Source organism: Stomoxys calcitrans, chromosome 1, assembly GCF_963082655.1.
Source record: "Stomoxys calcitrans chromosome 1, idStoCalc2.1, whole genome shotgun sequence".
NCBI classification, from domain to species: domain Eukaryota; kingdom Metazoa; phylum Arthropoda; class Insecta; order Diptera; family Muscidae; genus Stomoxys; species Stomoxys calcitrans.
The window spans coordinates 188,451,341-188,477,026 of NC_081552.1; the positions used below are offsets into that span (position 1 = coordinate 188,451,341).

General features: G+C 40.0%; 1 protein-coding gene across 5 annotated transcripts in view; it reads left to right on the forward strand.

Annotated features, from left to right (window-relative positions):
• Positions 1-25,686, forward strand: part of LOC106090824 (sensory neuron membrane protein 2) — a 572,456-nt gene that overhangs the window by 448,915 nt on the left and 97,855 nt on the right. For 3 of the 5 annotated variants that reach the window (XM_059360182.1, XM_059360183.1, XM_013257151.2), the window contains 3 exons: positions 16,013-16,170; positions 16,270-16,417; positions 25,239-25,371. In XM_059360182.1, the coding sequence (XP_059216165.1) occupies positions 16,112-16,170; positions 16,270-16,417; positions 25,239-25,371 (340 nt within the window). In that variant the 5' untranslated portion in view covers positions 16,013-16,111. Of the gene's footprint in view, positions 1-16,012; positions 16,171-16,269; positions 16,418-25,238; positions 25,377-25,686 lie in introns of all 5 variants that reach the window. The other 2 variants (XM_013257153.2, XM_013257154.2) reach the window with 2 other exon arrangements.

Sequence of the window (25,686 nt, forward strand, 5' to 3'; positions counted from 1 at the left end):
TTCACAGGTATGCATTCGTCGGAGGCTATTAGGGAAATTGGGTCTGCGCCGCAAATCCTTAGGGCGATAAGATGTTTCGACTCCTTTAAGCCGCCAGGCCCTGATGATGTATCACCGGTGCAATTACAAGCTGTGTCTGATAGACTGGTTCTTTGGCTTAGGGAGATATACTCTGCTTGTATCAGCATGTCATATATAACTGTGGGATGAAGGGACTCCAAGGTCATTTCCATTCCGAAAGAAGAAAAATCCCACCACACGAAAGCGAAAGATATGTCTGTCATCCTTTATGCTGAAGACTCTTGAGAGGTTGATAGCAGCATGCATATACCGCAATTACTTTTTGGGCAACCCAAAGTAAAGACAAATCCACTGAAACAGCCCATCACTACCTAGTTGGCAAGTCAAGGAATATACAATGGTAGCATTGCTTGACATTGAAGGTGCTTTCAATAATGTAAAACCGACCTCAATCATGAAGGAGTGGGACTTTCTAGGCATCAACTCTACCGTAAGAAAGTTTACTAGTAACTTAATTACTAACAGATGCATCATGACAGGCTTGGGATCTGTGGATCTTAAAAGATGGATCAGCAGAGGAACACCTATAGGAGGTGTACTGACTCCTCTACTTTGGAATATAGCCATTAACAATATATTATTGTTTGTTTGTTTAATTGGCTATGACAGAATATTTCTTCCACTAGCCGAACGTAGAATAGCGTTCAGAGCGCTCCGATCTTCTGCGCTCATTCTGAAAACTCTAACACCAAGTTTCGAGGTGTCTCCCACGAATTGATCTTTCCATCGGGCTTTTGGTCTTCCCGGTTTGCGTGTACCACCGTGTTTGCCTTCAAAAGACTTCTTTGCTGGAGCTTCTTCATCCATTCTGACAACATGACCTTGCCAACGCAGCCGTTGTATTTTGATGCGTGTAACTATGCTATCGTCGTCATACAGCTCGTGGTTCATACGTCGCCTATATTCTCCGTTAACGCAAACTGGTCCATATTTTGTACGAAGAATCTTTCTCTCAAATACTCCAAGCACTGCCTCATCTGCTTTCACAAGTACCCATGCTTCAGAACCATATGACAGCACGGGTAGTATCAGTGTATTGTATAGTGTAATCTTCGTCTGTCGAGAGGTGGCCTTATTTCAAAAATGCTTACTTAGTCCAAAGTAGCTTCTGTTTGCCAGTATTATTCTTCGCTTTATCTCAAAACTGGTGTCATTCGTTTCGGTTACGGCGGTGCCGAGGTAGATAAAGTTACTGACTATCTCAAAGTTGTGGTTCCCAACTTTCTCCATGTTCTTTATCTGCTCCTCAACCGCACTGAGGACAACACCATCTGATGCACTCAGTTTAATGCTACATCTAATGCCTCTGGATAGTGGGGCTAGACAAATTGCTGCGACCACTGCCGTGAGGTTAAGGGAGCTTTCTCTTTGGTCATGTGGCGGCTACAGTCACTGTGTTATCATTGATACAATGTCCGATGTTCGAGGCGGTGCGGATTACACCCTACCTTAGCCGCTTTTTGATAAAAATCACTGTACCTCTATTTCTGAAAGAACAGATTGGAACTACGATATCCCTGGTAACAAAATTTACGTAGACTTCTTTGCGGATGGTTCCAAACTAAACGACTAGATGGGCCTTGGGGTGTACTCTAAAGATCTAAAACTGATCATATCGAAAAGGTTACCCGACCTCGTAATCTCATTACGGCTATTGACATAATCATCTTCTCAGACAGCCAGGCAGTCATTAAATCCCTGGAGAACGTATTTCTGAACACAAAAACCGCCCTCGACTGTCGCAGATCTCTCAACGAGATGGCTGAACTGTTCAAAATTCACCTGTTCTGGGTGCCGGGCCACAGAGATATCCCTGAGAATTCTAAAGCAGACGAGCTTGCGAGTCTAGGAACTACCCTAGTATGCCTCTAGGGATATGTAAGCTAAGTTTTCAGGACTAGGCCCGAAGGGCAACAAATGATAGATGCTCACAAGAGGGGGCTGTGAGCATTTTAAACTATGTGGCCTAATCTAGAGTAAGATCTACCGCTTTGCTGTCACTGGCTAGAACAGACGTCTCGGTCATTGTTTCCGTCATGACAGATCACTGTCTTTTCGGAAAACATGCTGGCAGACTGAAGGTTGTCAGCAATGACTTTTGCAGAAGTTGTGAAAACATCGAAGAAAAAGAGACTATAGAACACCTTATGTGTGTGTGTCCCGCACTAGCAGTCAGGAGGAGTTTCACTTTAGGTTCTCATTCCTTCAACCAAATCGCATAAGAATTGCGCCCTCTAGTAGGTAGCTTAAGAAATAAATTCGGCATATCAGTTTATATGGGAGCTAAATTAGGTTATTGACCGATTCGAACCATATTTTGCACGTATGTTGAAGGTCATAGGAGAAGCCGTCGTTTCAGCCAAATCAGACAAGAACAGCGCCCTCTAGAGGCTCAAGAAATGCAATCGAGTGATAGGTTTATATGGAAGCTATATCTGGTTATTAACCGATTTAGACTATACTTGGCACGCACGTTGGAAGTCATGGAAGATGTCGAAATGCAAATTTGCCTATGAATATTCCATTAAGGAACAAGGCAAACTTCTCAAATAACAATGAGTGCTGTCCGACTCATGTTTAGGCTCAATGATAAGGTACTTCCTTTTTATACCCACCATCATAGGATGAGAGGTGGGTATAGTCATTCCGTTTGTAACATCTCGAAATATTGATCTAGGACCCCACAAAGTATATATATTCTTGATCGTCTCGACATCCTGAGTCGATCTAGCCAAGTCAGTTAGTCCGTCCGTCTGTCGAAATCACGATAGCGGTCGAACGCGTAAAGCTAGCCGCTGGAAATTTTGCATAGATACTTAGTATTGATGTAGGTCGTTGGGGATTGCAAATGGACCATATCGGTTCAAGTTTAGATATAGCTTCCATATAAACCGATCTCCCGATTTGACTTCTTGAGCCCTTACAAGCCGCAATTTTTCTCCGATTTGGCTGAAATTTTGCACGTAGTATTCTGTTATGACTTCCAACAACTGTGCTAAGTACGGTTCAAATCGATCAAGAACCTGATATAGCTCCCATACAAGCCGATCTCCCGATTTGACTTCTTGAGCAATTTGTAGCCTCAATTTGGATTCGATTTGGTTGAATTTTGCACATAGTGTTCTGTTATGAATTCCATCAATTGTGGTAGCAATGGTCTAAATCGGCGCTGTGCAAAATGTCAGCCGAATCAGATGAAAATTACGCCCTCTCTAGACTCAAGAAGTAAAATCGGGAGATCGGTTTATATGGGAGCTATAGCAGGTTTTTTTTCTGTCAGCCAAGGGATATGTTGGCGTTGGCGAGAGAATTGGAAGGGGGCAAAAGGATGTAGTGCTTATTGACATTTGTTTTAAATCTTTGGATGTCACAGTGGGTGGGAAAAACATTAGCCGGAAGTCGATTCCACATACGAACGGATCGGGCGAAATAAGAATTCTCTCTGTAATGCATTGTGCGGTCCGCTGGCCAATCAATTACAAACGGGTGTGAGTTCCTAAAATGTCTAGTATCCCTGACATACATCCTTACATCAGGAATAAGAAGACTAATATCAGACGAACACACACCATGAAAGTACCGATAGAACAGCGCCAAACTACCCACATTGCGACGATGATGAAGGGAAGCAATAGAGTTGGATACCCCACTGTCCCCAATCAACGCCATCGCTCTCCTCTGTACACGGTCCAGTAGCTTCAAGGATGATTTTGAAGCTCCAGCCCATCGGTTTTGACCCGATTCGAACCATACATGACACGTTTGTTAGAGAGGTCATAGGGGAACTCATAATGCAAAAGTTCAGCAAAATCGGAAAACAATTGCGCCCTCTAAGGGCATAAGAAGTAGCGGGTGATTATTTGGCCATTATCTTTTTTTGAAAAAATGGTTTAAATAGCTCACGCTCGTTTCGTGTTTTGTTTCACTGTCAAAGATCTTCAGTTTGGTCTATAAATAAACCATGAATCGTCTTACAAACGAACAACGCTTGCAAATTATTGAATTTTATTATCAAAATGCGTGCTCTGTTAAGTTCATCAAAAAAAAGTCACAGTTTGGTGAGGTTTATGGACTGGTGGTATCATTGGACCGTACTTCTTTTTTGCCCAATATGCACGAATTTGAAACAAATCTTCTAACCCCCCAATGTTCATTGTCAAGTTGTACCCATATCCCAATTTTGAGAGCTTAAGATCACTCTGTACCATTTTGTACGATTTAGTACCAAAATGCATGATTTTGAATAATCTTCTGGTCATTCAAAATTTCATTTTCCATCCACTTTTTAGAGCTTTAGCTCACTCCTTTAAGAAAGTACCATATTGTACGTTTGAGTACCTAAATATATTGTACAATTAAAAAAATATCTTCTTGTTGCCCAATATATATTCTCTCAAGGTGCCAATTACAGTTAGTACATTTTCTTCCACATGTCGTAGATTGTCAAGACTACGAAAATATTTATCGAATTGCTTAATTTTAGCAGTCCCCGTTCGCTGTAGGCGCAGATAAGCTATTTCGTACTATTTTACACTTTAAAATGTACGAATTTTGAATGGATCATTTAGTCACCAATTCTATATTTCCTTCTTGTGCCTACATACCAAATTTCAGACCACAAGTTCCACCTGAAAAGAATTTACCAAATGGTACCAAAATGTATGAGTTGTGTCACCCATCAGATTTTTTGCTAGTTGTACCTGCATGCCAAATTTCAGACCTCCAGCTCCATATCCTAAGAAAGTACCAAATGGTACCAATTTTTGGTACCAAAATGTGCGAATGGTAAATAGATCATTTAGCCACCCATCATATATTTCTTAATTGTACCTACATGCAAAAGTTCAGACCTCTGGATCCATCTGAACAGAATATACCATATGGTACCAAAATGTACGAATTTCTAATAGAACATTTAGTCACCCATCATATATTTCTTAGCTGTACCTACATGCCAAATTTCCGACCTCAAGCTCCATCTGAACAGAAAGTACAAAATGGTTCCAATTTTGGTATGAAAATATAGGGATTTTGAATAGATCATTTAGTCATACATGTACTTACATTCCATATTTGCGACCTCTAGCTCCATTTATAAAGAAAGTACCAAATAGTACTAATTTTGGTACCAAAATATACGAATTGTAACAATATCATAGTTACCGATTATATATTTCCTAGTTATATCTACATGCCAAATTTGTACCTACATGCCAAGTACCAAATGGTACTAAAAGTAAATTTTCTCCCGTTACCAGTACAATTTTTATACCCACCGCCAAAGGATGGGGTGAGTGGGTATGATTAAACTGCTCATTTAGTCATTCCGTTTGTAACACCTCGAAATATTCGTCTAAGACCCCATAAGGTATATATATTGTTGATCGTCTCGACATTCTGAGTTGATCTAGCCATGTCCGTCCGTCTGTCGAAATCACGATAGCGATCGAACACGTAATGCTAACTGCTGGCACAGATACTTAATATTGATGAAGGTCGATGGGGGTTGCAAATGGGGCATATCGGTTCAGATTAAGATATAGCTCCCATATAAACAGGCCCTTACAAGCCGCAATTTTTTCCGATTTGGCTGAAATTTTTAACTCAGTGTTCCGTTATTACTTCCAAAAACTGTGCCAAATACGATCCAAATCAGTCGTTAATCTGATATAGCTTCAATATAAACCGATCTCCTTGAGCCCTTACAAGCCGCAATTTTTGTCCAATTCGGCTGAAATATTGCATACGGTATTCTGTTATGACTACCAACAACTATGTTTAGTACGGTCCCAATCGGTCTATAACCTTATATAGCTCCCATATAAACCGATTCCCAGATGTGGTTTCTTGAGCCCTTACAAGCCGCAATTTTTATTCAATTTGGTTGATATTTTGGTTGAAGTGATGTTGCGTTATGACTTCCAACAACTGTGCCAAATATGGTCCAAATCAGTCTATAACGTGATATAGCTTCCGTGTAAACCGCTCTCTCGATAATCCTTGTTCGGTTCCTAGATCTTTAATTTTTGCTGGTTTGACAGAAGTTTAGTATGTAAAATAAAATGATGTCCTTCAACTAATTTGATTTTGCAAAATTTTTAGCAGAATCCATATTCGGCCTGCCAAGCTTACCACGCTTTTACTTGTTCCATTTCTTCTTTTCACACTCATCCTTTACCGCCAGATGTCTTTTCAGTAAATTTTCAAAATTCTTCTTCTATCAATCCGCCCGGTACAAAGTTCACCCATTTCGTACCTTTTTTGGTACTTGTTAATACCTAAATGTAAAAATGTCCAAAAATTCTTAAAGTCACCCAATTAAGGGGTTCATAGTTTACCTAAGTGCCAAAATTCAGAGCTCTAGTTCAATTTACAAAGAAAGTATCAAATAGTACCAATTGCGGTACTAAACGTACTATTTCCTCCACTTCCTGTACGATTTTCCCAATTTTTTTACCAAACTTTTTTTCGAGACGCTCTTTAATTTGAGCCCAAGAACATAATTCTAGCCGTTTCCGTTCGCGCAGGGCAAATATGTATGCTTTCGTACTTTTTAGTACCTAAACGCCAATACCTAGGGCCAATACCCCAAACCGGACATATTTGCTGACTATTGCAATAAGGAGTCTAAATGCGATTAAAAAACGAATTTGATATCCAATTTTGAGAGCAATGCCAATATGGGATTCAAATAAATGATGTATAGATATATGAGAATAGAGCATGTTGCTGATATATTTTCAGGGCTTAGAATTTGGGGGACCACCCCACTCCCCAAAACACCCCAAAAGCGAGCATATTTACCGACCATGACAATGTGTAGCCTAAATGAAAAGTGTTGGGGGGTAGAGTAAGAATTGATACCAATTTTCTGTGTTTGTTTGTTCCGTATAGACTCAAAAACGGCTGAATCGATAACCTTGAAATTTTCACAGATTGTGTAGGTTGATGTGGAAGGAAACATAGGCTATATAACTTTTTCATATCGGGAGGGGGGCGGACCCTCCCCTTATCCGAAAAGTACAACCCAACCGATCGGGACAATATGGGATTCAAATAAAAGGTATTCAAGAGTACAGTAGGAATTTCATAATAAAGTTGTGCCCAAGTACTTGGAGGCCGCCCCAGCCCCAAAACCCCTTAAAATAGGGTTATTTGGCGATCATGACAATATGGGACTCAAATTAAAGGTATTCGAGAATAGATTACGAATATGGGCAGAAAGTAGGAATAGGCTTTATAATTTGTTGATAACGGAAGGGGGCGGACCCTCCACCGTTAGTGGACCGATAAAGACAATATGGGAATCAAATGAAAAGGATGCGAGACTAGATAACGTATCTGGTATTTAAATTCATGTCGAAGTATAGCGGGTCACCCCACCGTCACTAAAACGCCCAAAATGGGCACATTAGCCAATCACTGATATATGGGACTCGGCTTGTTTGTTCCGTATAGATTAAAAAACGGCTGAACCGATTTTCTCGAAATTTTGGCATATTGTGAAGGTTGGTCTGGAAGGAAACATAGGCAATATAATTTTTCGGTATCGCAAGGGGGACGGACCCTTCCCCTTATGCCAAAAACACAACCCAAAATCAGAAGTGGACCGATCGGGCCAATATAGGTATCAAATGAAAGGTATTGGAGAGTAGAATACGAATATGAGTTTGAGTTTAAGTACCCATCAGGCCGTCTCAACCCCGAAACTTCCCCTAACAGACATATTGGACTTTCATTTCAATATGGGGCTCAAATGAAAGGTATTCGGGAGTAGATTTCGAATCTGGCATACAAAATCAGATCGAAGTATAGGGGGTGACGCCATCCCTCAAAAAGGTCATTAGACCCATTATGACTATATGATACTTGGCTGAACCGATTTTCTTACAATTTTCATAGATTGTGTACGTTTGTCTATATAGGCTATATAATTTTTCGATATCGGGTGGAGGCGGACCCTCCCCCTTACCCCAAAAACGCCACCCATATCCGAAAGTGGTCCGATGGGCACAATAAGGATATCAAATGAAAGGTATTGGAGACCACAAAAGGAATATGGTATTAAAATTTGGGTCCCCCCCCCCCCAACTCCAAAACTTCTCCAAACAGATATATTCGAAGATGATGCCAATATGGGACTCAAATGAAAGTTATTAGAGAGTAGATTACGAATATGACATTAAAATTTGCGTTCAAGTCAAGGTGGAGCTTTTCCTCCTTAACATACGTAAAATGGGTTTTTTGACCCATTATTACAATATGGGACTCAAATGAAAGGTATTTGAGAGTAGAAAACGAATTTAATATCCAATTTCGGAGCCAAGTGTTTTGGGGTACGCCCTAAAGCACCCCCTAAACTAAACTTCATTTCAGTTGGTAATGAAGAACAAATTTGATATCTATTTTCGGGCAAGTGCCGGTGGCCGCCCCAGCCCCAAAACACCCTCCAAACTGTTCATATTTACCGGCCATGGCAATATGGGGCTCAAATTAAAGGGATTTGGAAGTGCAGCACGAATTTGATATCCATATTTGAGTTGAAATGTCTGAGGTGCCATCCCTTCTCTAATGAGAACAGTACCCTAAGGAATAACATTACCACCATGAATCGAGAAGGGGCAAATTCACACACATCAATAAGTGCTTTCCGATTCAAGTTTTAACTCAATGAAAATTCACCTTTTTTTATAACCGAGTCCGAACGGCGTCCCGCTGTGCGACACCTCTTTGGGAAAAACTTTTTAAATCACCCTGTATGGCATTGTACCTCGCAAATGTCGCCAACATTAAGAGGGGATAAACACCGCTTTGTCCGATGTTCTCGCCAGGATTCGACCGCGTTCAGCGTCAAAGGCTACAATGGCACGAATAAGATATCCGCATTCAGGGCGAAGTGTCCCCAGCGGATCGGGCCCGGTTCGGCTAGTGTTAAATAAAAGTTTGACAAAAAAAATAAATATTCTTTTAACGATCTATAAATCTAGATTGTAATATATATACGAAGTATTTGTATTATTCCATTTGCCTATCAATAAAATCTTTAACATATTTTTTATATAAATTTTAACATATTTTAATTTTATCTGCACTCTATAGGAAATGTTAATTTTATTTTCGTGATGGTTGTGAACACATTTCCAAAGTGGTGTGATCCCATAAATAATATCTTTTTTTATAATATGTTCGATGGCTGCTACATTTCCGGTAACACTAACATTGGACATTACACCTAATGCCATGGTATGTAGGAACATTCGGGAATGTTGCCCTCCCACCCTTGTGTAGACAGCCATGTACAATAGAAATGTTAAAATATGAAGCCATATATCATTCAAATTAATTATGTACATTTTTTATGAATTTTATTTACAGAACTTTGCATATGAGCTCATTAGAAAAATAAAAGAGAAAAAAAAAAATAAAAATTCCTAAGTATTTCAAGACGTTTCAAATAGTTTTGCCTAAATCAAATTACCATAATCACCCTTTTGACCCGCTTTCTATTGTAGGCACAAATATGCAGCCAGAATTTGCTGCAATACCCTAAAAATATTTCTTTCTTGCCAGGCCTTGCATTCATCACATCATCAAACAAAGTGAAAATGGAATATTCACATCATTCACATTCAGTTCAGGCAATTTGAATTTTTGAACTTGTGTTAAAATTTTTGGAGTAAAGGAAAAACGGGAATTTTCTCCATCGAGCATTAGGAACTCACACGATGGCCCATTAGTGGAATTGAATATTTCCCTGGTGACATTTTGATAATTTACGATGCCATTTAGGAGATCCCCACCCCCTTATAGCCAAAGTAAATGAGAATTTGGGACAACAGCAGAACCGGCAACTTCATGGTGACCCAAAAAGAAATCAGAAAACAAAGGCCAGCAACAGCATTTGAATTGTTTCGAAACGATCAAATGATTCTTTCCTTGTCTCCACGTCTGCCTGCATGACTCACTGAAGCCCTTTGTCAATACGATTGTCGTAGTTCACGCTCCACCTATTGGGATGTCTTAATTTAGAATGCCACAATGACACTTGAGCCCAGACATGAAATGGTGACTGGGTGCAACACCAGCAAGCGATTGTACACCCCATAATTCTTTTTAGTGTGGATGACTGAACCTAATTGGCGTCAAGAGCAAACTCTTGACTCTCCCTTGGTTGTTTGGTTGGATTTTGCTTCTTGTTTAATGATCGCTGTGCTGCTCTTAGATTTATGCATATGTTTTAATTTTGTTGGTAAATTTATTTTATTTTTTCAAGTTGCATGACATTCGGCCGGCATTGTTTATAACAAATTACAAATAATTATATTTAGTGAATTCGTAATTAAACTGATAGCGGGTAGGAGGAGCCCTCTCAACGTTTGCCTTGTGAGTGGGGAAGCGGTATTTGAAAATGTTATTGCCGATTTGTTTTGATTTTTCTTTACAAAGATTTACATTTATACGAAACTAGCTGGACAGGGCCCGCTCCGCTGTGCCATCTTTCACTCTCTTATTTTATTTATGCATATCCTGCCGAACGGCAGGACGGCTGGACGTGACCCAGATTCTTGAATCCTTACACCAACATTAGATTCTAACTCTACTGACATAGACCATACTTTTAATTAACATATTATGCCGCTTGAACTACACGTTCTATTGAAGGGTATTTAGTGGGTAGGCCGGTCCCAGACTCTATTCGAGATATGTATACCAGATTGGTAGGCAATTCCCAAAGAGCTTTCATTTGAGACCCATTTTGTGACGTTTGCACTCAACTTTCAAACACATTTCATTTGATATCCATATTGTCCCAATTGGTAAATATGCCCTGCGGCGGGGTTCTGGGGCCTCTCAGACACCAAGGAATAAATTTTTATGTCAGATTTGTACTCTTCTTCTAAATACATTTCATTTGATACCCATATTGTCCAAAGCGGCGAAAGAGTTCTCTTAGAGGGTTATTTGGGGTGGGGGACCTCCCCCGTACACTTGGGGCGAAAATTTTATACCAAGTTCGGTATTTAAGAGTAATACCTTTCATTTGATACCCATATTATCCCAATCGGTGCACATGTCCGCCCGGGTGAGTTTTGGGTAGGGCGTCCCCCAGACTTTTTGACCCAAAAATTATGTACCAATTTCGTGTTTTTGGGAAACCATAAGGTGGCACAAAAAATTTCGCCTAATCGGTGCACGTATCTCCGAGAACTGGCGTTTCTGAAAATTGGGGTATGGGGGGCTTTAAGTTCTTTGGATACCCACCACCTCGGGTATATGTGTAAACCACCTTCCATTATAATCCGGTGCAAAATGCATAATTTATGGCCCCATAGCAGCTATATCGAAATATGGTCCGATTTGAACCAAATTCGACACGGATATTGAGTGGTCTAATAAGTACCAGCCATTGTTCAATATTGAAGAACAAAATATTGCTCTTTTGGATAGTCATCTCCAAATATAGACCGATCTGAAGCATATACGACACGGATGTCGAAAAGCCTAACATAAGTCACTGTGTCAAATTTCAGCGAAATCGGATTATAAATGTGCCTTTTACAGGACCAAGTCTTTAAATCGGGAAATCGGTCTATATGGCAGCTATATCCAAATCTGAACCGATTTAGGCCAAATTGAAGAGGGATGTCGACCAGCCTACCACAACTCACCGTCCCAAATTTCAGCAAAATCGGATAGTAAAAGTGGTTTTATGGACCTAAGACCCTAAATCGGCGGATCGGTCTATACGGGGACTATATCAAGATATAGTCCGATAAAGCCCATCTGCTTATGGACAATAAAAAAGAATCTGTGCAAAGTTTCAGCTCATTATCTCTATTTTTAAAGACTAAGCGTGATTTCAACAGACAGACGGACATCGTGATATATCCTAGGTTTCCGATAGGATACCTAAGATGACTCTTGAGATCGAGTGCGAGGCGCTGCTGCCAGAGGCACAGTCTTGCGTTTACGGAATTCTGGTATTCCAATCTGGGAGATTATGCTATATAGTTGGATCAAAGCTTGAGGACAGAGTAGGCCTCAAAGTTCACATTGAGAACCCAAGAACTAAGATCAGTTTTCAACTACCTGATTTTGAAACGGTCTTGCAGACAGAGATGTGGGCAATCACGGAATGCGTGAGTTGGTATGGTGCTAACGCGAGGACGTTGAGTGTGAATATCTTACTGTTAGTAAACTGGACATCAGGGCAAAAACAACCAGGACGGTAAGGTCACGAACAGTCTTACAGTGTAAGAAGGAGATTAACGCCTTCTTTAAGGATGGCACAATCCGCATCGTTTGGATGCCGGGTTCTAGCGGGGTAGGGGGGAATGAGAGAGCAGCTGATGGGACAATGAAGGTCAGAGAACTGCCGTCAATAAACTTGGTTAACCCGAAGCCTTTCTGGTGGACGGAGTGCAGGTTAAGGGCGTGGCGACGAACGCGCTTGAAACACCATGGAACAGCGAAGCGGTCGGTAGGACGGCGAAATTCCTATATGGGGGGATCCGGATCGTAGAAAGACGAGGCTGTTACTGAAAAGAAGAGAGAAGGAGGTCGTAAAGCTTTTGGTATCATAACGGGACCCATTGAACTACGAGCTCACTTATGCAAAATCGGTGCGGCAAATGGTAGCATGTGTAGAGCATGCAGTGAAAATGATAAGACGTTGGATCATTTCCTTTGTCATTGCCCGGCTTTCGCCTCTAAAAGACACCGGTAATTAGGTGAAGACACAGTACCAGAATAGGTACTGTGGTATGGAATACAATTACGGATTTTTTAAGTAGCAGGAAATTCCTTACTTAGATTTTCTTTTTCGAGGTTATTTTTATACCCACCAGCGAAGGATAGGGGTCTATTCATTATGTCGTTCCGTTTGCAACACATCGAAATATCCATTTCCGAACCTGTAGAGTACAATTATTATTGATGGGCGTAAAAATTCAAGACGATCTAGCCATGTCCGTCCGTCTGTCTGTTGAAATCGCTCTACAGTCTTTTAAAATAGAGATATTGAGCTGAAACTTTGCGCGGATTCTTTTTTTGTTCATCAGCAGGTTAAGCTTGAAGATGGGCTATATCGGAATATGTCTTGATATAGCCCCTATATAGACCGATTCGCCGATTTAGGGACTTAGGCACATAAAAGTCACATTAATTATTCGATTTTGCTGACAGTGAGTTGTGCTAGGCCAGTCGACTTTCTTCTTCGGTTTGGCCCCGATCGGTTCAAAATTGGATATAGCTGCCATATAGACCGATCTCTCGATTTAAGATCTAGGGCCCATAAAAGCGCATTTATTGTCCGATTTCGCCGAAATTTGGTAGAGTGGGTTGTGTTAGGCCATTCGGCATCCCTCTTCAATTTGGCTTAGATCGATCCAGATTTGAATATAGCTGCCATATAGACCGATCTCTCGATTTAAGGTCTTGGACCCATAAAAGGCGCATTTATTGTCCGATTTCGCCGAAATTTGGGACAGTAAGTTGCATTAGGCTCTTCGATAACCTTCAGCAATTTGGCTCAAATCGGTCCAGATTTGGATATAGCTGCCATATAGACCGATCGCTCGATTTGAGGTTTTGGGCCCATAAAAGTCGCTTTTATTGTCCGATTTCGATTTGATTTCCCTAAAATTTCACACAGTGACTTATGTTAGGCTTTTCGACATCCGTGTCGTATATTCCTCAGTTCGGTTAGAAATTTGTACATGGCAAAGTACCTCACAAATGTCGCCAGCATTAGGAGGGGATAACCACCACTGAAAAGATTTTCGGATGGTTCTGCCAGGATTAGAACCCAAGCGTTCAGCCTTATAGGCGGACATGCTAACCTCTGCGCTTCGGTGGCCTTTGGATATAGCTTCCAAAAAAACAATATTTTGTTCTACAAAATCGAACAATAACTTGTACTCACTAGACCACTCAATTTCGGTGTTGAATTTGGTCCAAATCGGACCATATTTCGATATAGATGCTGTGGAGGCATAAATTTTGCATTTTTCATCGGAAAGGTGGTTTACATATATACCCGAGGTTGTGGGTATCCAAAGTTCCGCCCGGCCAAATTTAACGCCTTTTTACTTGTTTTTACTAATGTCAACGAAAGATTCAAGCCCAGGCATTTATCACCACACGTGGACATGCTAACCTCTGCGCCAGAGTGACCACCAAGGTGGTGAAAGAGTACCTTCAATGAAATGACAGTCTGGCCGATTTGGCAAACTGCTGACATCCCCATAATTCTTGTGTTTTCTCGTGGGTTGATCCATCGCAATTTCTATCCCCAGGGCGCTGGCGCAAGAAAACCCAACTCCCACTTCCCCTTGGTTTCTGCAGGTGTTACTTAGATTCATCTCGTTCACCTCAGCGACCATTAATCTCCACCAACTGATGAAGTCCACTATATTGCCATATATCAAGATGTTGCTAATGAAATGATTCAATTAGTATATCCTTCAGTATACTTACGGCGCCAAGAGATAACTGATTTCCATGTTGACATTAAATAAATGTGTCTATTGTCACATTTATTAAAAAACAAAGGACTTTGATTTTAACCGAACGTCATTTGTTGTTCAAATGTCATTATACCAATGTTATATTTATTATAATCAATAGCAATTAAGAAGTTAAGAATGCATACAGGTACGTATCTCTGAATTCATTGAAAAAATCATTTAAAACACATATATCAAACTTTTGAGCTGAGAGGTTCAAAGTTCTTTTTGGAATTTAGACTCTGCACAAAGATATTAGATATCTATTCTGAAAATATGGGTACGCTAACCACAATTGAAACATTCAATAATAAAAAATAATACAATATGAATATAAAACTTGAAATTTGTTTATATTATTTTAATGGCAATTCTGAAAAATTAAATACTTTACCAACGCCTTTTGATTTGAATTTCAATGGTGTAATCATATGTATGGGATACTCCATTACAAAGCGAAAAGTTGTAACATTAATTAATCTTTCTGCAATTGATTTGATTTTTGTTTAAATTTCAATAGCCCTGAAAAACGGGGTCCGGTTTTTTGTACCCATCACCGAGGGCTTTTGCAACACATCGAAATATACTTTTACGACCCCAAGTATATATATTGTTGATCGTCGTAAAAATCTAAGACGATCTAGCCATGTCCGTCCGTCCGTCCATCCGCCCATCCGTCCGTCCATATCGCTACACTCTTTAAGGTTTAAGGTCTTTGGCCCATAAAAGCCACATTTATTATCCGAATATGGCAAAATTGGGGACAGTGAGTTGTGTTGGGCGCTTCGACATTCTTCTGCAATTTGGCCCAGATAGGTCCAGATTTGGATATATCTACCATGTAGAACGATCTCTCGATTTAAGATCTTGGGCCCATAAAAGACGCATTTATTGTATGATTACCCCGAAATTTAGAACAGTGAGTTGTGTTGGGCCAGTCGACATTCTTCTTCAATTTGGCTGAGATCGGTTCAGATTTGAATATAGCTGCCATATAGACCAATCTCTCGATTCGACCCCATAAAAGGCCCATTTATAATCCGATTTCGCTGAAATTTGACACAGTGTTTTATGTTAGTCTTTTCGTCAGCCGTGTAGTATATGGTTCAGATCGGTCTATGTTTGAATATAGCTACCAATGATACCAATATTTTGCTCTACAAAATTGAACAATGACTTGTACTTATTAGACCACTTAATGTCCGCGACGAATTTGGTCCAAATCGGACCATATTTCGATATAGCTGCTATTGGATTATGACGAAATGTGGTTTACATATATGCCCTAGGTGGTGGATATCCAAAGTTTGGCCCGGCCGAACTTAATCCCAATTTAATTGTTAAACTATTAATTTTGGTATACAGAGCATAGTTCCATAAGCCATATAATTTTCCATTAACATTTTTTCTCTTCTCTTTTTCAGAGTGTTGTCATAACCGATGGTTCGGAGCAATATCAGCGTTTTGTTGAATTACCCCAACCGTTGACCTTTAAGGTTTACATTTTCAATGTGACCAATCCCATGAAGGTGCAACAAGGTGCCATACCCATAGTTCAAGAAGTGGGTCCCTATGTTTATAAGTAAGTAATGAAATCTAAGAAATCTCTCCCCCCGACGTACAACCATTGAAAGTTTGTATTCTTTGATGTACAACCCACCAATTAACCTTATTCTAATAGGCAATATCGCAAGAAACGCGTTAAGCATTTCTCACGAGACGGTTCTAAGATCTCATTTATCCAGGATCAATTATATCTATTCGATCAGGAAGCATCTAGTCCATACCGAGAAAGTGATAATATTGTGGCCTTAAATATGCACATGAATGTAAGTGTCCAAGGCGTCAATGCCCGCGAAATAGGGGCATTGGCGTTTTTATAATAAAAACCAAGAGAGATGATTGCTGTGATTTGAATTTGTTGCGGTGGCTTTACACATTGGTATCTAAATGGCCAATTTCTAATTAAAAACCGCAAATGGTTTTGATTTTGGATGAGATTTCGAAAAAAATTATAATTTAATCTGTAAATGTGAAAATGTCATAATGGAACTATTACCTAAATTTTATATAACACTAACAGTACCGGACCCGCTGCGCTGCGTCTTCTTGTACTTTATGGAACCAAAGTTTCCTTGGAATATTTATTTTCGACAATTAAAGAGCTTTTAGTGAAGGGGTGATGCCCTAAATACATGGTTCTACATTTGGATATCAAATTCGTATTCTACTCCCAAATACCTTTATTTGAGCCCCGTATTGCGATGGTCAGTAAAAAATTGTTGTTTGTGGGATATTTTGGGAAAGGAGTAGACCCCCAGAAAATTGGTCTCGAATGTGGGTATCAATTCTTGCTCTACCCCCAAATACCTTTCATTTAAGCTCCACATTGACATGGTCGAAAAATATGCCTTATTTAGTGGTGTTTTGGGGATTGGGGTGGTCCCCCAAACACTAGCCCTGGAAAATATATCAGCAACGTGCTCTATTCTCATATATCTGTATATCATTTATTTGAATCCCATATTGCAATTGGCCTCAAAATTGGATATAAAATTCTTTATCTGATCTCATTTAAAATCCTTATTGCAAAAGTCCTTATCTTAAAAACTATACAAAATTAGTTCCACTCTCTTTAAGACCCAGATTGTTTTGGTGAGCAAATACGTCCTATTTGGGGGTTGTTATGGTGGTGGGACGTCCCCTAGACAGTTGGCCACTAATTGTAATATCAGATACGTGGTCTACTCCCAAATACCTTTCATTTGAGCCCTATATATCCATAGTCGGCATACATGACCGGTTTGGGGGGTGTTTTTGGGGATGGGCGGCCACTCAATGACTTGGCCTTGGAAATATATATCGGATTCGTGTTCTACTCTAAAAACCCTCTTATTAGAGTCATATTGCAATAGTCAGCAAATACTTCCTATTTGGGTGGTGTTGTGGGGGTGGGGTGGCCCCATAGACACTTTTCCCGAATATTGATATCAGATTGGTTCTTTACTTCCACACAATTTTCATTTGACCCCATATTGCTAAAGTCGTAAATTTGTCCCCTTTGGGGGATGTTTTTGGGAGAGGCGGCTCCCCAAATACTTGGTCCCATATTTGGATATCATATTCGAATTCTTCACTCAAATACCTTTTATTTAAGCCCCATATTCCCATGGTCGGTAAATAAGTCCTGTTTGGGGGGTGTTTTGGGGAAGGGTGGACCCCCAGAAATGTGGGTCCACATTTGGATATTAGATTCGTATTCTACTCACAAATACCTTTCATTTGAGTCCCATATTGCCATGGTCGGTAAATATGTCCGATATAGGGGTGTTTTGGGGGTTGGGTTGGTGCCCCTGACACTAGGTCCGACAATTGCATGTCAGTTACGTTTTCTTATCCTAAATACCTTTCATTTGAGTCCCATATTGTCGTGATTGGTCTAAATATATGTTTGGTGGGTTTTAGATACCCCATCCGAATTTGGATATCAAATTTTTATTTTTAGTGTACTCTATGAGAACTCACAAAATTTTGCTTAAATCGCACCACCAATCTCCGAGATCTGGCGTTTCTGAAAATTAGGGTAAGGGGGAGGGTCCGCTCCCCCTTCAGATATCAATAAATGTAGTACCCCATATTCACCACGGAATCATTATGCAACATCTGAGAAAATGTAAGAAAATCGGTGCAGCCGTTTATGAGTCTATAAGGAACACACAAACAAACAAATCTACAAACAAACACAAATTGATTTTTATATATAAGAAGAAGAAGATACCCTTCTTAATCTTGGCGGAAGGATGTGTCACTGGTTTAATAGTTAATTCTTTGGTTGAAATTCGGAACTTTTTTTGGAAATTAAAAACGGTTCTCTTTTAGCATGACAAAGTCCGGAACAAACTTCGATTCTTGCTCAACTTCACCATGAACGCTGACCTCCCTTTGTTATTACCTGGAGTAGTATAGGATATACTAGAATGGCAGTCTACTATCAAAGCTACTTAGAAAAATCAATTGTTTTCATATCACTGGAGCAAGAGAAGGAAAATTGCCTCTAGTCCCTTCCATTGAATCAATTAGATCGCTTTAAAGACCCTAAAAGATTGCGAATGCTCACATCTTCTTATTCAGATAAGCATTCAAAGATATCATAACCTCAAGTTAAACTCCTACTGCTTGTAGCAGCAGATTTCTTACAGCTTTCTCATAACCGACAATGTTCTGCAGAAATCAGCGAAACATTGAACACAGAATCTTAAAGTGTTCAAAACCTAAAATTTGGATTACAGGTGTGACAACTGCAGTTTATAGCAATTGCATGACATGAAGTTTACACCCCCATTTATTGCCATAGTTTCGCTCGATCTTATTGTGAGTTTTCTTACGCATCCAGATGCTAGACAATCGCGGTGTGGACGATTCCTCCTAAGAACCTTCGCCAGTGTCATTGTCAAAGCACCACATAAGATTCCTCTTCTGGGACCAGAGCACACCTTCCGCTAAATCCAAGCGATTGATTCAATCACACAGAGATTGCCGCTGTGTTTCCTCCTTGTTTATCGAGTTAGAGATAGAGGTCTTCATTTCTGGAAACCCAAAAAGGATGATTGAGAAACCGATTTATATGGGAGCTATATAAGGTTACAGACCAACTTAGACCGTACTTGGCAGGATTGTTGAAAGTCATATCAAAACAATATGAAGAGAAGATGTAAGCTACGTTTTCAACGAACGATAGATGGCCACAAAGAGAGGGCTGTGAGCATTCCAAAACTATGTTGTGGCCTAATCTAGACTTGAAGAGGTCTACCGCTTTGCTGTCACTGGCTAGAACAGACGTCTCAGTCATTGTGTCCGTCATGACAGGTCACTGTCTAATCGTAAAACATGCTGACAAACTGAAGGTTGCCAGCAACGACTTTTGCAGAAGCTGTGGGGACATCGAAGAAGAAGAGACTATAGAACACCTTCTGTATGTGTGTGTCCCGCACTAGCAGTTACACGGAGTTCCTCTTTAGGTTCTCATATCTTTGAGAACCTGTCTGATTTAGCGGATGTGAACATTTGCAACTTGTTGGGCTTTTTAAAGCGACCTGGATGGTTCAACGGTAGGAACTAGAAGGCATCTTCCTCCTAACCTAACCTATATCTCTCTGTTCTTAAATGGGTTTTTTTGATTTTCTACACTGTCGGCGTAACTGTGGCCTCCTAGAGGTTTAATTGTGACTGCTTCGGCACTTTGTTTTGATTTACTCGCCTTCTTCGACTTCTTCTTTGGAAAGTTGCCTTGTATCTTAAGAGTTTCGATCCCTTTTTTTCCCCCTTGATAGGCCTTTTGCAGCGACTGATGCAAAATTTTTCTGCCCCACCGGCTTTTGGTTCAGCTGGGGCTGTTTACAACCCGTTTGCACGCTCAGTTGCCCTGTCTTGCACTGCTAGCTGGTTAACCGGGAGGCAGCTTTGGTAGCTTCTCTTTCTTTCTCCGACTTTTTCCTGTTCCTGCGGTAGTCTGCAATTAAGTCGAGGAGTTCCTCGAGCTCACCTATTCCATTTTTAACGTCCATGGAAATGTTTTTATACCCTCAACCATAGGATAGGGGGAATACTAATTCCGTCATGCTGTTTGTAACACATCGGAATATTGATCTGAGACCCAACAAAGTATGCATATGATGATTTGATATACATGTCCGTCCGTCTGTCCATCAGTCCGTCTATCTGTCGAAAGCACGCTACCTATCGAAGAAATAGAGCAACGTGCTTGCAATTTTGCATATGTTGTTGTTGTTGATGTAGCCACATTTTCGTGTGGAGGTGACGATCCTCGTCAAGCTCCTGTAGGTAAACAAGCTCGTTCCTCGTGTCCATTCGGTATTTAAAGGCACCAATAACTCGCCTTGTTATATCGAGCATCATAGGCACTCAGTATTTGTGCAAGATTCGGTGCCGCCCGGCCTCTCACTGAGACTCTCTACTCGATACCGCTGAATGACCGCGAATGGAGCATTTCACCATCCGCAACCTATGGACGCCCGGTAGCTCGCAGCTAAGCTTCTCATGACAGCATTGAACACAACACAAACTGGAGCTCAATGTTGCAGTCTGTGTGGTGCTTACAGCTATCCCGTGCATATGTACTTCTTATTAGTACAAGTCGGTTGCGATTGTAAATGGGCCATATCGATTCATGTTTTGGTATAGCTGACATATAAGCCAATATCGGATCTTGACTTCTTGAGCCTCTAGAGGGCACAATTCTTATCCGATTTGGATAAAATTTTGCACAAAGTGTTTTGGTTTGACCATTAACAACTCTTCCAAGTATTGGCCAAATCGGTTCATAACCTGATATATCTCCCATATAAACCAATCTCAGAACTTGACTTCTTGAGCCGCTAGAGGGCACAATTATTATTCGATTTGGCTGAAATTTTGCGTGAAGTGTTTTAGTTTGACCATCAATAAATCTGCCATGTTTGGTCCAAATCGGTTCATAACCTAATATAGCTCCCATAAAACCGGTCTCGCACTTTGACTTCTTCAGCCGCTAGAGGGCGCTACTATTATTCGATTTGCCCCATGTATGTCCCTGAATAGCATTTCAATTCTTATCCATGATCCTTGGTTTGTCTTTAAAGAAAGAGCGGCCAAAGAATATGATCCATGGTGAAGGGTATGTAAGCCGCTAGAGGGCGCAATTATTATTCGATTTGGCTGAAATTATGCGTGAAGTGTTTTAGTTTGACCATCAATAAATCTGCCATGTTTGGTCCAAATCGGTTCATAACCTAATATAGCTCCCATAAAACCGATCTCGCACCTTGACTTCTTCAGCCACTAGAGGGAGCTACTATTATTCGATTTGCCCCATGTATTGGCCCTGCATAGCATTTCAATTTTTATCCATAATCCTTGATCTGTCTTTAAAGAAAAAGCGGCCAAAGAACTTGATCCATGGTGAAGGGTATGTAAGATTCGGATCGGCCGAACTTAGCACGTTTATACTTGTTTTATTTAGACACTGCTTGTCGCATTTTGCGAAGCGTCTTGTTGCACGTTTCAAGTGCATCCTCTTCCGATTTTCTCATTTTGAAAAGAAATTCTTTTCTGTCGCCGACATCTGTGGTGTGACACAGGCTACTTCTTCTTCTTCTTTTCCTTTGGGATCAACCGGGTCAAGGTCCATTTGATTGGGAAATCCAAGGGGACATCACTCCTCAGACTGCATCTATCTGTAGAGCACTCCTGTGGGTGGATACGTAGGCAACTGGCGGCAACCATTCGCCATGTCGCGAAGAGGTCGTCAGGTATAAATACCTTTTTGTAGCATGTACTCGGTTTTTTTTCACAGCTGACCTATAAGTCGTTCAGCTATCAGCCACCTGCCGACCCCGATAGTAGCTTGAGATCGACCCTGCCTGATGCTATGAATCGAACCTGTACGTATTAATACATCACATGATTATATTTTACCAGAAAGTTCTACAGACTCCTGTGTACATTTAATATTTTAAAAGTCATTAAAATCACATTGTCTAGGGATGATGTTGACAACACGTTAGCAATATCGACGTCACATGTTGTCAATATTTTCAACTGCATCTGTTTCTGATGATTACACCATAAGTACATGAGTTTTCAACGTCGTTTTTATATCAGTACTAGCTGAACAGGGTTGGTAAATTTTCACTCTTTGGGGGTTGTTTTGGGGAATGGACGGTGCCCCAATACATGGTCCCACATTTGGACATCAGATTCGTATTCTACTCTCAAATACCTTTATTTGAACCCCAGATAGCAAATGTCAGTAAATAATTGCCGTTTGTGTGGTCTTTTGGGGAAGGGGTAAACCCCCAGAAAATTGGTCCCGAAAGTGGATATCAATTTCGTGGTTTACTCCCCAATACCTTTCATTTGAGCCCCACATTGACATGGTCGGTAAGTATTGCCGATTTAAGGGTGTTTTGTAGAGTAGCCCCAAACACTTAGCTCCGAAAATATATCAGCATCGTGCTCTACTCTCAAATATCATTTATTTGAACCCCATATTACCACATGCCTCAAAATTGGATATTTTATTTGAGGTCTACATATGTGTGCAAAATTTCATGAAAATCGGTCCAGATTTAGATATAGCTCCCATATATATCTTTCATCCGATATGGCCGTTTAAGGCTGTAGAAGCCACAATTTTTTACCGATCTTTACAAAATTATGCATGGAGTGTTTTATTTGACGTCTCTATATGTGTGCAAAATTTCATAAAAATCGGTTCAGATTTAGATATAGCTCCCATAGTCCGATTTGCACTTAAATGGCCCTAGAGCTAGACCCATTGATAAGTATACCGATCGACTCGGAATAACATTCTGATTCGATTTAGCCATGTCCGTCTGTGAGTCCATGTATTCTTGTTGTCCAATCATCACTAAATTTTGCACATATCACTTTTTTTGGCCCAAGGACAAATGCTATAGATTTTGATAGAAATCGGTTCCGATTTAGATATAGTGCCCATATATATGTATCGCCGGGTTTGCACTTAAATGGCCCTAGTAGCTACAATTTTCAACCGATCTGCACAAAATTTGGCACGGACTGTTTTGATACTGATTTTAACACATCTGGAAAAATTTATCAAAATTGATTCAGATTACGATATAGCTCCCATATATATCTTTCATCCGATTTGATATATTAAGGCTGTAGAAGCCACAATTATGGTCCGATCTTCACCAAATTTGGCGTGGAGTCGTTATTGTGTAGTCTCAATGTATGTGCAAAATTTCATAAAAATCTGTTCAGATTTAGATATATCTCCCATATATATCTTTCATCCGATATGGCCTTTTAAGACTGTAGAATCCACAATTTTCGTCCGATTTTGCATGAGACGTTTAAATTGACGTTCCAAAACGGCCGCAAAATTTCATTAAAATCATTCCTAATTTAGATATAGCTCCAATAAGGCCATGTCGAAATCCACAAATTTGGTCACATCTCTACAAAATAGGGCGTGAGATGTTCTATTTCATGTCCCAGTATATGTCATTAAAATTGGCACTGGTTACGATATAACTCCCATATAATCTTTTATCCGATATGGCCTTTTACATATGTGGAAATCCAAATCTTTTGTCCTATGGTAGGAAAATCTTACAAGGTTCTAAATAGCTATTTCAATTGGTATCCAAAGTCAAAGTCTGACTAGATTTCGAGATAAGTTCTACATATAAAAAGTACTACATGCACTAGGTGGTATAGGGTATTATATAGTCGGCACCGCCTGACTTTTGCCTTTCCTTAATGGTAAGATATAGCTTCCATACAGAGCGATCTGCCGAGAAAGGGTCTGAAGCCCATAAAAGCTTTATATTTATCCGATTTCGCTGAAATTTGAAAGAGTGAGTAGTTTTAGGCCACATTCCATTCGACCCAAATATGGTGAAGACCGGATTGTATTTAGATATAGCTGACATATACACCGATATGCCGGTTAAGGGTTTGAAGCTTTTATTTTTTTACAAGATTTTGTTGAAATTTGAAATACAAATTTCCGTGCCGAATTTGGGTGCATAAATTACCCAATTTTCACCAGATTGTGGCGAAAGGGGGTTTACATATACACCCGAGGTGGTGGGTATCCAAAGTTCGGCCCGGCCGAACTTAATGCCTTTTTAGTTGTTGTTGGCCACCGTGGCGCAGAGGTTAGCATGTCCGCCTATGACGCTGAACACCTGGGTTCGAAACCAGGCGAGACCATGAGAATAAAATTTTCATCGGTGGTTTTCCCCTCCTAATGGTGGCAACATTTGTGAGGTACTATGCAATGTAAAACTTCTCTCCACAGAGGTGTCGCACTGCGGCACGCCGTTCGGACTCGGCTATAAAAAGGAGGCCCCTTATCATTGAGCTTGAACTTGAATCGGACAGCACTCATTGATATGTGAGAAGTTTGCCCCTGTTCCTTAGTAGGATGTTCATGGGCAAAATTTGCAATTTACTTGTTGTTGATAATTCTACCCTCATTAAGTATGTCCTTCCATACACAAAATACAAAAATGGTAATCCCTCAACTAGATTTCGAGATATAACACTTGAAATCGGGCAAAAACACCTAAAAATGTTTTTTTTTTTTTTTTTGTTAAATCGATAAAAGGTCAACTTTGAACGGCCGTATCTCCTAAACAAAAAATCGGACATTTTTGTGGACATTAGCAGTTTTGAAATCGTCGTAGGCGCACATGAAAGTTTTGATTTTTGCCACCAGTTTCCTCAATCTGCGCCATAGTGCTTCGTTTTTATATCAGTATATGTATTACAAAGCGAAAAGAAATTCTTGCGATCGAATTAAAAAAAAATACGTCTACTCCACTCAACAGTTCGATGAAGTAACAAGTGCCAATGTGGACAATATCCCATTGAAATCATAAAACATTTTTGTAAAGCGAAAAAAACCATTTTCGCTTTACGCTTTCTGTTCTTTGCAATGAAACACGTGCACAGAAGAGTATTTTCGCCTCGCGTAAAAAAAAAAAAACAACCCTTTCTAAATTTCAAACCCAGCAATCTCTCCCTTGGTTCTGATTAATGTTTTTCTAGGTTTAGCTCTGTAAGATATGCTATTAATTTAAATTATAAATTTTCTAGGCATTTTTACAAGTATTCGAAAGAGAAATCACAGATATCTTGCAGGGTTTTGCAAATCGTATAAATCATCGACTAAATCGAACGCCGGGCGTTCGTGTCTTGAAACGTTTAATGGACCGCATACGTGGGAAACGTAAAGTAATTTGTTATATTTACAATCAATCAACCAATCTATCAATCCATCCATTCAATCATCAATCCCTATAACTCCCTAACTCACATACACACACACACACACACACACACACACATTCACATTGATTGCTTGCCGTTTTGATTTGTGTTGTGTTGTTTATTGTCATAATATTTCTAAACAAAAATAGAAAAAAGCTTCAACTCTTTTTGCCACCCAAGGAAAAAGCAACTAATTTTGCATTAGCATAACAACATAAGAAAATAACTATAATTAACCTATTTGGGAAATATTGCGAACTCTAACACACATTTA